General features: G+C 41.8%; 1 protein-coding gene across 1 annotated transcript in view; it reads right to left on the bottom strand.

Moving 5' to 3' along the window:
* LOC126474449 (esterase E4-like) overlaps positions 1 to 14,464 on the bottom strand; it is an 82,895-nt gene that overhangs the window by 31,871 nt on the left and 36,560 nt on the right. The window contains exons 4-5 of the mRNA XM_050101921.1: positions 10,315 to 10,471; positions 2,546 to 2,709 (exon numbers count right to left, since the gene is read on the bottom strand). Of these exons, the coding sequence (XP_049957878.1) occupies positions 2,546 to 2,709; positions 10,315 to 10,471 (321 nt within the window). The remainder of the gene's footprint in view (positions 1 to 2,545; positions 2,710 to 10,314; positions 10,472 to 14,464) is intronic.

The raw sequence follows: 14,464 nt of genomic DNA, 5'->3' as shown, positions 1-14,464 counted from the left end.
GAGGGGTCCGCGGCATACTCGAACAGTACCATCAGCTTTTACCAAATCAAATCGGGACTTTCAGGACCAGACCACAGTTTTCCAGTCGTCTAGGATCCAGCCGATATGGTCACGAGTCCAGGAGAGACGCAGCAGGCGATGTCGTGCTGTTAGCAAAGGCACGCGCTTCGGTAGCGCGGTGGACTCACCTTCGGAAGGACGACAGTTCAAACCCCCGTCCACTAATCCTGATTTATGTGTTCCGTGATTTTCGTAAATCGCTTCAGGAAAATGCTGGGATGCTTCCTTTGAAAGGGCTCCGCCGATTTCCTTATCCCTCCTTCCCTAATCCGATTCGACCTACGACCTCGCTGCTGGTCCTCTCCCCCACAACAACGAACCAATCAACCAACTCACGTCTGTCGTCAGCTGCCGTAGCAAAACTGGAAATTTGTGGTAAGGTCTTATGGGACCAAACTGCAGAGGTCATCGGTCCCTAAGCCTACACACTACTTAATCTAACTTAAACTAACTTACACTATGGACAACACACACACCCATGCCCGAGGGAGGACTCGAACCTCCGATGGGGGGAGCCGCACGGACCGTGACATGACGTCCTGGTTGCCGTAGCCGATTAACGAATAATTTCACCGCACTGTCCCAACAAATACGTTCATAGTACATTCCACATCGATTTCTGCGGTTATTTCAGGCAGTGTTTGTTGTCTGTTAGTATGATTACTCTATGCAAATGCTACTGTTCTCGGTCGTTAAGTGTAGGCCGTCGGTCACTGTGGCGCCCGTTGCGACAGGTAATTCCTGAAATTTGGTATTCTCGCCACACTCTTGACACTTTGGATCTTGGAATATTGAATTCCCTAGTGATGTCCGAAATGGAATGCCCCATGCGTCTAGCTTGAATTACCGTTCCGTGTTCCAAGTATGTCAGTTCCCGTCGTTCGGCAATAATCACGCCGTAAATATTTTCACGTGAATCACCTGAGTACACAGCTCTGCCAGTGCACCGTCTTTTATACATTGTGTAGGGAATACTGCTGTCATCCGTATGTGTGCATTTCGCTAACCTATAACTCATTCAAAATGGTTCAAATGGCTCTGAGCACTATGGGACTCAACTTCTGAGGTCATTAGTCCCCTAGAACTTAGAACTAGTTAAACCTAACTAACCTAAGGACATCACACACATCCATGCCCGAGGCAGGATTCGAACCTGCGACCGTAGCGGTCTCGCGGTTCCAGACTGCAGCGCCTAGAACCGCATGGCCACTTCGGCCGGCGCCACCTCATTGTGTGACAGCGTGCAGAATTCGTGGGAAACTTACTCCCCTACACCACATCGAGCTCGTGACTGGTGGGACACTAAACCCTAGTTTTTTTCTGAAAAAATCACTATTACAGAAGAAAAAGTGAAACCAATAGCGCAGACAAGATCGTTTTAGAAAGTACTGCCTTCTAAAACGATGAGTAAATAGAGTTGAGATTACAAACTGTCTAGAATAATGGTACAAAAAAACATAATACAACGCAAACAGCGCCAAGAAAACATTCATAACGTAAGTTCGTTTTTTTCTTTTTTTTTAAGAACTTGTAAATCAGATCAGAGCAAAGAAAAGGCACAGTTACTCAAATATGCCGGCCGCAGTGGCCAAGCGGTTCTAGGCGCTTCAATCCGAAACCGCGTGACTGCTACGGTCGCAGGCTCGAATCTGCCTCGGGCATGGATGTGTGTGATGTCCTTAGGTTAGTTAGGTTTAAGTAGTTCTAAGTTCTAGGGGACTGATCACCTCAGATGTTAAGTCCCATAGTGCTCAGAGCCATTTTAACCATTTTTTACTCAAATATAAGCTGTCTAAGAGAGAGCAGCGCTTAGGTAGTTTTATTAGAGTCGATACAGTCACTGAAATAAAATGAAGATTTTTATTTCACGAATCCTGCCTGAAAACTACTTCTCTGTGAATTTCATATGTACTGGCATAAGTATGTACCTGATTTTAACCAAAACCAGTGCTTAGTCACTTTATTTCTTTTCATTTTACTTTTTACTCTTTTCTCTGAAGCGTTTTTGAGGTTCGTGCATTGCAGAGGTCGATTGTTTTCAGTAAAGTATCAAGTTAATGGGGCAGATGGGTCCCGATTCTATGTGTAATGGAGAGGGTTTCCAATTGAAGCATCGGCCTTACGATCAAGGGAAGTCAGCGAGAACCAAGAGGTTGAAGTTATTTTTAATTGTGTATTGGACGATACATAAAAACGATAGTATAAATGTCCAGCGTATGCATGTGTATCGATAAGTTCGTTCCAAAAAGTAAAGATGGTGACTTCTTGAACACGTGCAGCGTACCTTGCTTTTTCAGCGTATAAACTATACGTATATAATTCAGGAGAACAAAGAGTTGGGGGCAGTGAGAATATTAAGCTAAATACTAAACTCTCATTTGCACCACGCGACAGATGATAAGCAGGAAAATACAACTAAAATAGGAACAAGTACATGGAAATTATATTTCAACATTCAGTTCTGTGTACTGGCTAGGATACATACTTCAGTGATTTTGTCGTTAGAAAATCCTCTGGAAAAATAAAAGTCATGTATCTTCTCATTTATGAGGTCAGCTTGCGGCAACAGGTGGTATGGCACAGAAATTGGCAACAACCTTTTGCTGTTCTCTTTCAGTTCGCTTAGCATCGTCTTGTTCGCAATAATTGCTAGAAAGAGAAACATGGTGAAGTAATAATTAATTACTTCGTAACAATTTATAAATATGTTAATAGATTATGGCGTCTTCGTACAACAAAACATTTAATACTGGAAAGCAAATAAACTGTGTTTTATTTTTCTTTCACTAATATGTTAAAAGAGAAAGCGTTGTTCTCAGGGATGTGATTCATCTAATGCAACTAAATGGAAGGTTGCTTCTATTGTGCCACGCGCGTTTCGTTTCTTTCTATTTGTGAAACATCTTCAGTGACGTTTTGTGATCTTATTTAGTGCAAATGTGCCGTCTTGGAGTTTTACATACGTTAGTTGGTCTGCGTAACCTGGATGTCCGATTTTCGTCGTTTTTCCGTCATATTTCAGATTAACACCTCACGTTCATTGTTCACCGAAACGCTGTCAACAGTAAAAGTGAACTGCCAAGGCGAAATGTGCTCGAGAAACACTGAAAACGGGACATCCTTGTTACGCAGACTAACTAAATACATCTCCTTCTTGGAGGAATGAGATCATAAATGATCCCTGGAGATGCTTCGCGAATAAAAAGAACCGAAACGCACGTGACACAATAGAAATAGCCGTTTATTGACTTGCATTAGATGAACCAAGTCTTCAAGAATTAGAAACAACTATGAAACAATGGAAAACATAAGAAATTACCAAACTACGTTTTGCCAATTAATGACACAAAAACATTAAATAAAAGTCCGCTTTCATAACTGTAATAATCCGCCTTGACTGTTTTTATATTGTTTGAACTTCAAAATTTTATGCTTTTCGTCTCAAAACGATCTTCAGAATCTCTTGAAAACATTAAAATGAGAGGTAATCTTACGGTGCACAAAATGTTACATACATAGAAATAAAAGTAAGATATACCATCTAACAGACAATTTCAGCGTACAGGAGTACTGTTAACGAGGTCCTGGTTAGTGACATTGACTGCCTTAAATAAAATCAACTTTGAAAGTAGGGTGGCAGTACTGAAATTACCCCTTCGAACATGGCATCTAAAAGTTTTAAAATTAGACGTAGAGTCAGTCCTATAAAATGAAGAAAATCTATAAAGAGAGTAAAATGTATTACGGAGTAATGTGGCTCTGAGCACTATGGGACTCAACTGCTGTGGTCATAAGTCCCCTAGAACTTAGAACTACTTAAACCTAACTAACCTAAGAAAATCACACACATTCATGCCCGAGGCAGGATTCGAACCTGCGAACGTAGCGGTCGTGCGGTTAATGTGGCAATGAAATCGCTTTAAAATATGACTCATCGTTATAAAAACAAGCTAAAGATTTCTTTATACTTATGTGAAAGCTAGATTTACGTAACGTATGGATGATACAACACAATGATGAGTTTATTATTACAATACATAGCAAGAGGTTTAAAACATTAAAACTAAATGGAATTGTAGGACACTGGTAGCATCTCTGGAACCACTACAGATTCCCTCTTTCTTGGTCCGCTCGCGAATGGCGCGTGGGAGGAAAGACCGTCGGTAATCCCCTGTATTGGCTCTAATTTCTCCAACTTTTACGCCGTGGTCATTTCGCGAAATGTATGTCGGTGGAAGTAATATGTTGTCTGACTCTACTCCGAAGCCGTTCACTCGAAATTTGAATAACAAACCTGTCCGTGATGCACAACGCCCCTCTTGTAACGTCTGTCAGTGGAGTTTGTTGAACATCTCTGTAACGCTCTCGCGCCGACTAAACAATCCCGTGATGAAACGCGCAGCTCTTCGGTGTATTTTCTCTATCTCTGCTATCAGTCCTACCTGGTAGGGGTCTCATGTTGATGAAAAATCGATCGAATAAGCTGTTTTGAGCCACGTCCTTGGTGGATGGGTTACATTTCCTGAATGTTCTTCCTCTGAATCTCAGTCTGTCACCTGCTTTTCCTACTAGTTGTTTCGTGTGGTCATTCCACTTAATTTCACTCTGGATATTTACTCCTAGATACTTTATGGTAGATACTGTCACCAGGTATTTGTCAGCAATAGGGTAATTGTACAGTAGTAGATTCTTTTTCCTAGGTTGCGCAATATCTTACGTTTATTTACATTCAGGTTCAACTACCAGAACCTGCACCATTCATCAAATCGTCTGTAGCTCATTCAGCAACTCAATACTGTCTTCTGGCGTTGCTACCTCCTTATGGACAATCGCATCGTCTCCGACGCATTCTGGTATATCATTTATATACACTGCAAACAGTAACGGGTTATATCACACTTCCTCGGGGTATTGCGGAAACGGCCTTTACAGCTGTCGATTTTTATTTCGCTAACATTGAGTTGTACGTCTATCTTCTTAGTATAAGCACTACTGACTCGGGTCGAACAGCAGTATTCAGCAACGGAGTATTATAGGGCTAAGACTGTGGATCTTTAATATGAGCATTAGGTACCAGCAAGTTTTTGAAGAATGTTGCTTCTCGTTTTGTCTTTAGTAGCTCCATTTGAAAGATGTTACGCAGTCTCAGAATTCACTCAGTCATTTACGGCCTAGTGTTCGATGACTTCCCACATAGCCAATACATACTATTATCTTAAAGGTGGGGATGTCTGTATCTGGTAGACGTTGGTTCCTAACACTCCACGTTGTCTCGTAGGTGATATGGTTCGCAGAACACTATCGATCATCCCGTATGGCTCGGCGGGCGAGACGTGACATTCGTTCTTCAAACACTTGCGGTCGTCAGTGCGGGATTTATGCTTGAGAGAACATTGCCTCTAAGACATTGAGTAACTATTGTAGGGAATTCGAATTATGTTGCTGTCGCTAATTCGCTCTGATTCATGAATCTTGCACCGATTATCATCTCATGTTCAAAGTAGATTAACTCGTGACGTGTTTGTACGTTCAGTACACATCTGCCTGTAACAGACTGCTTATGCACAGTGTCTGCACTCACGCTACAGCCGCACCTGGCCGCAACATTCGGACGCCATTAATGGTCACATCTTCAAATCGGAACAGCAGTTTTGGGAGAAGATCTTCCATCTGGACGACCTAGAGGAACAGCTCTTGCTGACGATGGACGGACCTGCTATCTTTTGCTCTCAGGTGAACTTGTACTTTACCGAGCAGTTAGGCCACTGTATTCGTTATAAACATAGACGATTCCGAACTTCAGTTTTCCGGCTGGGAGTTTTCGTGTATTACGTAGCATACGGTGATTTTGAGAGCACTTTTCTTCATATATTCTCAGGTTGAGATGTTTTTGAATTTCGCTGTTCTGACAGGGAATTCATGGCTCTCGTCTGTTGTTTGCACAAAAAAATACAAGACAGTGTTCAGATTTAATAGTTTGTCGACCTCAGCCTGCTGTACAAGGTCTTGTAGTTTAGTACTCAGAATATTCCGAAGTGCTGCAGCTTTGCCGGTGTCGCAGATTTCTTTCAGAATCGTCCGTTTCAGCACCATGCTGCATTCATGGTGATACTGCGATTCGTTCCGGCATTGTAGGGCTGTAAAAGTAAATTTTTGCGATCACTATTAACGTATTTTTTATCTCCCCTGAGGCATCATACCAACTGTTTGGAAGTAGTTTCTTCAAGAGATTCGTACCGACGTGTTGTCAGTCATTCCGCGTTTTATTCCACAGATCCTGTACTCAAAACTGGGCGGAATTAGAGGGGTGATTGCTAGTATTAATTTAGAGTGCCTTTTATTTTGTTTTATGTATCCACTGGACGATTATGTCATTACACATTAAATGTGTACGCAATTGCGAATATGGGCTACCACCAGCTGTAGAATGGACTGACAACAACGAAACATTGTGTCGGGCTGGGATTCGAACCCGTATTTCCCGCTTATCGCGAGCGGTCGCCTTACCATTTGACTGTGCGTGCACTACTGCCGGCCAGACCCAAACTTCTATTCATCGTCAAACATGTGTCTGTAACCTGTATTCGTACACACATTACATATATTCCCATACAGGTGAGACACTTTATTCGAAAGTCACTTGCCCTGTGTTAGCAGATGAATACGATTTTATGTGCCTGTATTATTCCGAATCACGATGCAACGTTCCTTTCGACATGCAGAAAGTCGCTTGCCTGGTGTCGGCGGGTAAATTCGATGTTCTGTTCCTGCGTTATTCCGAATTACGATGGAAAGTTCCTTTAGACATGCACTAAAGTCCAGAGGAACTTTGCGCGGTAATTAATAAAACAGGCACTGCAATATTGTAACTATTCACACACACCGGCCAAGTGACTTTCAAGTAAAATGTCTCACCAGTGTGGGAATATACATAATGGATGTACGAGAACAAGCTGTCGATGCATGGTTGACGACATCTGGAAGTTTTGATCTGGCCGTACGTCATGCACTTATAGCCATATGGTAAGGCGACCGCACGTGATAAGCGGGAAATCCAGGTTCGAGTCCGGCTCCGGCACAAATTTTCAGTGTCGTCATTCCAATCTACAGCTGACAGTTGTCCATATTCGCAACTGCGAATACATTCAATGTATTTCATAACGGCTGTAGTCACCGCAGTGCTTGTTCCTTTGGACATGCATGCATATCCAAGGAACGTTGCATCGTAATGCGCAATACCATAGGCACTGCAACATCTAATCATGTCGTCGTTTCATCTTTCTTTACAAGGGTTCTGAGTTAAAATAAATTTGTATAGTGCAGAACTGCATTTACTCATTCAATACTTTCCCTTGACTATTGATTTTATTGCTTTATATTTTTCTTTTCGTCCTTTTTTAATTAATAATGTTCAGATCCAGTAGTTAATTCTGATGAGATTGGGAACGAAAATATAGTCAGAATATCCCAGAAAATAACTGAACAATCCATGGGATGTGCTCTTGTTGTAGGATATTCAGTGTGATGTAGCTATTTGCAGTTGTCAGTTACGTATTATTTCCCCTCACTACCTCCAGCGGGTATCTAAAAATGACAGGGCCATTCATCATTCGATTTACTCACAATCCATAATGTGTACTCATTAGACTGTTCATTCCGCTCTACAGATCATGTAATTATTCTTCACTTTCACTCAGGATAGCAATGTCATCAGCGAATCGAGTCATCGATATCCTTTTACCTTGAATTTTAATTCCGCCCCCGAACCTCTCTTTTATTTCCATCATTGCTTCCTCGATGTACTGATTGAACAGTAGGGGCGAAAGGCTACATCCTTGTCTTACACCCTTTACAATACGAGCACTTCGTTCTTGGTCGTCCACTTTTATTACTCCCTCTTAGCTGTTGTACACATTGTAAATGACTCGTCTCTCGCTATAACTTACCCCCGCTTTTCTCGGAATTTAGAATATCTTGCCCCATTTTACATTGTCGAGTGCTTTTTCCAGGTCGACAAATCCTATGAACGAGTCTCGATCTTTCTTTAGTCTTACTTCCCTTATTAAGCGCAACGTCAGGATTGCCTCTCTTGTGCCTCCACCTTTCCTGAAGGCAAACTGATCGCCATCTAGCGCATTCTCAATTGTCTTTTCCATTCTTCTGTAAGCAACTTGGATGCATGAGCTGTTAAGCTGATTCTGTGTTAATTCTTGCACTTGTCAGTTCTTGCCGTCTTCGGAATTGTGTGGATGATATTTCTCCGAAAGTCAGATGGTATGTCGCCAGACACACACATTCTACACACCAACGTGAATAGTCGTTTTGTTGCCACTTCCCCCAGTGATTTTAGAAATTCTGATTGAATGTAATTTAACCCTTCTGCCTTATTTGATCTTAAGTCCTCCAAAGCTCTTTTAAATTCTGATTCTAATACCGGATACCCTATCTCTTCTAAATCGACTCCTGTTTGCTCTTCTAACACATCATGAAAATCTTCCCCGTCATAAAAGCTTTCATTGTATTCTTTCCACCTATCCACTCTCTCCTCTCCATTTAACAGTGGAATTCCCGTTGCACTCTTAGTGTTATCACCCTTGCTTTTAATGTCACCGAATGCTGTTTTGACTTTCCTGTATGCTGAGCTGTCCTTCAGACGATTATTCCTTTTTCAATGTCTTCACATTTTTCCTGCAGCCATTTCGTCTTAGCTTCCGTGCACTTCCTATTTATTTTATTCATAAGCGACTTGTATTTCTCTATTCCTGATCTTCCCTGAACATTTTTGTACTTCCTCCTTTCATCGATCAATTGAAGTATTTCATCTGTTACCCACGGTTTCTTCACAGTTACCTACTTTGTACCTATGTTTTACTTCCCAACTTCTGTGATGGCCCTTTTCAGAGATGTCCATTCCTTTTCTATTGTACTGCCTACTGAGCTATTCCTTATTGCTGTATCTATAGCCTTAGAGAACTTCAACCGTATCTCGTCATTCCTTAGTACTTCGTACCCCACTTCTTTGCGTATCAATTCTTCCTGACTAATGTCTTCAACTTCAGCATACTCTTCTTCACTACTATATTGCGATGGGAGTCTACGTCTGCTCCCGTGTACGCCTTACAATCCAGTAACTGATTTCGGAATCTCTGTCTGAGCATGATGTAATCTAACTGAGATCTTCCCATATCACCTGGCGTTTCCGGAGTATACCTCCTCCTCTTGTGATTCTTGAACAGAGTATTCGCTATTACTAGCTGAAATTTGTTACATGACTCAATTAGTCTTTCTCCTCTCTCATTCCTTGTCCAAAGCCATATTCTTCTGTAACCTCTTCTTCTACTCCTTCCCCTACAACTGCATTCCAGTCCCCCATGACTATTAGATTTTCATATCACTTTACATACTGTATTAACCCTACAATAGGAGTTGTAGATGGTAAACTCTGTAGAGGAAGACAGAGATTGGAATACATCCAGCAAAGAATTGAGGAGGCTGGTTGCAAGTGCACTTGAGATTAAAGGGTTCGCAAAGGAGACGAATTCGTGACGGACCATATCAAAGCAGATAAGACAGGAAGTATAGATAACATGCTTTTTGAATATCTTATGTCATTTGCGGGAAGTGGCAACCAAACAACTGTTCAATTTGTGTATAATCTATGAGACTGAAGGCATATCACCGGACTCTCGGAAGAACGTTATCCACGCAATCCCGAAGACAAAATGGCAGATAAACATAAACGCGAGACTTTTTCTGGGTCCTCAAAACCTACTGATATTTCTTAAAGTTTGCCTTCGTTATCAAACGCTACATCAAAACTGCCTCTCTGATTCCCTTAATTTTCCTAAAGCCCAACAGTCACCTAACACATCCTCAGTTTTCGTTTCCTTTCTTCTAATTCTGTACTCGTCAACAACTTTCATGGCTCCCTGTAGTCAGACTCTAGGAGTTGTACCATGAAAACATAAAGACACTTTCTCTTTTGCCTCTGATGGTATTCGTGGAAACTCGTAATGTCGATTTTAAAAACCATCTAAAGGAATCTGCACAGTACTTACTCCCAGAAACAACTATTTTCACTGTTTGGACTTCAACGAAACAGAATTTTAACATCGAGTTGTATATTTTCTCCCCTAGTATTGTAGACCTTTCATTTCCAGCCTTAAATATCTCAGTACTTAAAGTAAACTTTACACATCCTATCGCAGGTCATCAGAATCATTACTGCTATAGTATGAAGTAAAGAAGCCTTACGTGCTGAATGGAAGTATCCTTCTTCTATTGTGACTCCAGTTATCCACGGTACGGCTGTATGGGGCTCCATGTCTCCCGGATGTTTAGGCAGAAATGAATCTTCCCCCTCGCCTTCTATTGCTGCTCGGAATGGTATTAGAGGACAGATGAACCACTCCTGGAATAGAAATAGACCATAATCATGATTTCATCATAACAACCAGTCTCATATGTCATGTATCATTTGAACTGTAATAGTAACTGGAACAGTCAGATGCTGACTTGTTTTATTTTGTAAACGGTTCATAAAGGAACGAGAGTCACCTATTGCCTTTCTTACGACCTCACTGCTTTACCAGAAGTGTCGGAGTTACAAAGTACCTTAAATAAAATAAATTAACAGAGGAATGGGAGTATTAATTCCAAGTTTAATTTTTTGTTGTATCGCACAAAAATGTATTGTTTACGTCGCATTAGTTTTGTATACCTTCATCATAAGTCTTTCTTGATGTGAAATATGCTTTAATAAAGAGTTAATAAAACATTATGTTGCATGACGCTTTTCACCAATGCGATCTTGAAGCTTGTTCTTCTCACTTCGTGTCTAATATAACTGCACCTATTCCAAAATGAGATCACCGTGTGTTCGTATAAAAAAACGTACGTTATTAGAACTACATCCCAAGTAATTAGAGCAGTGAGGTGTATCACTGAAACCTTACCAAAAACAGACTAGTATCGCGGGACACGGAACTTATTTGATGTATCGCATCTGAATGAAACTTTAATTAATTAACGAATATCAAAAGGCTCATAGCTGGATGCAAGTCTTTCCGTTTGACTCCACTTTTGTGGCATGCGTGTGAGTTTCGCTGTTCATTTATTTAATCTAAAATTGAGAATGAGCATGCGTGGTCTAGGTGTCGCCGGCACGGTAGCTCAGCGCGTTCCATCTGAGGATTAACTGCCCTCGAAAAAAAAAGCGTCTTTGACGAGCACTCAAAACGCTGTAAGTCCCGCCACCACTCAAATTTTTGCAAAAGCCATAAGCAATGGCAGCTGAAGACTTCCGGCATAAGAAATCACTCTCATTCAGCTAACGGCCTTGTCAAAGAGGGCGGACAGAGGTTCAGGGCACTCTCCCTTCCTTTGGGTGGGAAATTGTCCCTAAAGGCAGAAAATTCAATAGTGATCAAAGGGGTGAGGATGCAGAAGGCAACTTGAATCACTGCATTAGATAAACATAATGTGTACACACAAGACATGTGGCCCGTAATTGATAATCTCTCCATAAGCCAAAGATTCCGGAATAGTCCCCCATTCAGACCTCCACGAGGGGACTGCCAAGGGTAAGGTGAGGTGACCATGTGAAAAAGATAGAATAATCAACGAAAGGATAACGTTCTACGAATCGGAGCATAGAACGTCAGGAGCTTGAACGTGGTAGGGAGGCTAGAAAATCTGAAAAGCGAAATGTAAGGATCAGTCTCCATATAGTGGGGGTCAGTGAAGTGAAATGGAAAGAAGATAAGGATTTCTGGTCAGATGAGTGTAGGATAATATAATTATTATCAAAATGGCGTAATGAATGATTGCCTATACTAGTAGAGAGTGGAACGCCAGTGGAGATGAAACGGCAGGCGGAACTCGAGACCTAGGTGGAAAAAGCCCGCACAGATGTGTTGGTCCTGCCTGACACAGGAAGTAGCGAGAGAGACAGTCTGGACACCTGTACCCGGAAACACAATACAGTGGCGGCTGGCCAGTGTTGTAGATAGGCCGGAAGGATAACAGGGAACTCTATAAATCTTGAACGCAACTGAGAGGAACGAGTAAGTGTCACCTCAGAAATCACAAGGGCTGGGTTATTTCCAAGGATATTTACTCAGAAGCGTACCATTGTATGAGTATACGTATTTCCTCGCAAACTTTCGGCACTGGACGATAAAAGACTAAAATATGGTAGGTAGGCTTTCTGAAGAATCTGTAGAGAGGGAGAATATTCCAGGGTTTCGTGCAGATGATTCGCCTTCTGTAGTTACGAGGGAGGGGATCCGAGTCTTGCTGGGAAGCCAGTGTTGGAGAGGAAGAGGTCTTTTGAGCGCCCGTGTGTGACAGTCGCTATCAGCTTTGTTGGTACAGACGGACTTGGTATCTTTGTGCTCAGGAGTGTTATGGTTAGATAGGTTAGGCACTGTACTGTTCCGAAATTATACTATTCTGGACTTCGCCTCCGGCTTGGAAGTCGTCGTTGAGCACGCAGCGTTCAGTGATTGAGAGCACTTCTTCTGCCTATACATACGTTGAGACCTTATTTGAACTCCGTCCTTGTGGCTGGGAGTTCGCGTTTCTCGTTTGTAGAACACAGAGAAGAGAAAGTGTTAGAGTATACTAGTCAGAGGACCGTCTTCTGCCGTCCTAGTGTTTGAAAGAGTTTTATTCTGTGGCGTGAGTTCTTCCATCGTCGCATACGTGTACGAGAACCATTACTCCGACGCACCACACGCATTACATACGGTTGCTTCAGCTTATCAGGGCTGTAAAGCTAAACAGCTGTGATCACGCTAGTTTATTTCCACTGAGGTTCCACACCACTGCAGGTCATCTTTGAAAGTAGTGTCTTCTAGTGTTTGGTAGGTAGATGATGTCAGTCATTTCGCGTTATTTATGTTAGATCGCGTGGCCGTAAAAAGGGGCAGAGTTGGGCAATTGATCAGCAATTTTTAGTCAGGGAATATAGACAATTGTATTATAAAGGGTTTTTTTAATCTAAAATAAATGTATAATGAGAAACAACGTTTAACATTTAGTAGTATTAGTTACCCTAATCATTCATTTATGTTTAGGCTGTAATTTATATGTTAAAGAGCATTAATAGATCCTAAGACCTGCTTCAGGGGGTAGTCGGACAGGACCAAATCATCACTTTAGTGTTCAATGTTGCGCACATGCATTTTACACCCTCCTGGAGTAGCATCTTGGAAGTGGTTTGAGGAGCATTACAGTGAACTCACGTTGATGCATCGACGACCAAATTCCCATGATGTAAATCCTATGGAACCGATTTACGCGAATAACATGACCTTTGACTTAGACATGTAATTCCGCGTACCTTAACAAACCTACGAACAAACTGTCGGGTCCTTGATACACAAAGCCAGTGATGTATTTCGTTCCAAACACGGACAAACAAGTTATTAAGTAGTTGTTTGGCTCAGACGAGTTGTTCTGTAGGGTGTTCCATTTATCTGACAACTGCCTGTGCGGCGCAATATATGCCAGGCAGCGAGCGCTCCGTTGCCCTACGATCAGAAGCCGTGTCGCCCGTCTACTGCTGTGCTATAACATGACTACCTTTAAAATATAATCAAATAAATTTTTTACTGACCCATGTCGCACAAGGAGATGCTGGAACTGCCTGCCTTTATTTTCCACGCATTTCTGACATCTACTCAAGAAATTATTCATCACATGACGTAATTCTCTCTGATATACTGTATTAATTGATTCACGGATATTATCCTTCAGTTCCTCTATTGTGTGTGGGTACTTCAGTACAACCCACAAATAAAAATCGCACGGACTTAAATCCGGACTTCTAGCCGGCCAGATATAATTAGTAATCATTCTTTCATCGAACATATCGTGAATTGCGTGCACGAAACATTGGGCGTTAAGAGCCCTTGACGAATCCTGTTGAAAAAAAATAAAAAGCTTCGTTCTCCTTCCCTCTATCAAAGAAAAGTCGCAAAAACTTTTGCACATATCTTTCAGTTGTAACTGAACCTGGGCCTATTATTCTGTCACCACTAACTGCGCGCCACACCCCTATTTTCTGAAGATGAAGGGGTTTATCTTGAAGAACAATAGGTCTATCAGCGCTGCAATGTCAACGGTTTTGGGAACTAACATACCCATGTAAATGGAACCAAGCCTCGTCTGAAAACAGAATGAGATAAGGATCCATTTCACCGTCACGCAGTTATTGTAAAACCCATTCACAAAAGTTAACCTTGTGCGCAGGACCACCAGATCGAAGTTCTTGTGCTAGTGATACTTCTACATCTACATCTACATCTACATGACTACTCTGCAATTCACATTTAAGTGCTTGGCAGAGGGTTCGTCGAACCACAATCATGCTATCTCTCTAACATTCCACTCCCGAACA

Source organism: Schistocerca serialis, chromosome 4, assembly GCF_023864345.2.
Source record: "Schistocerca serialis cubense isolate TAMUIC-IGC-003099 chromosome 4, iqSchSeri2.2, whole genome shotgun sequence".
Taxonomy (NCBI): Eukaryota; Metazoa; Arthropoda; class Insecta; order Orthoptera; family Acrididae; genus Schistocerca; species Schistocerca serialis.
This window is presented reverse-complemented; position numbering and strand designations above follow the sequence as displayed.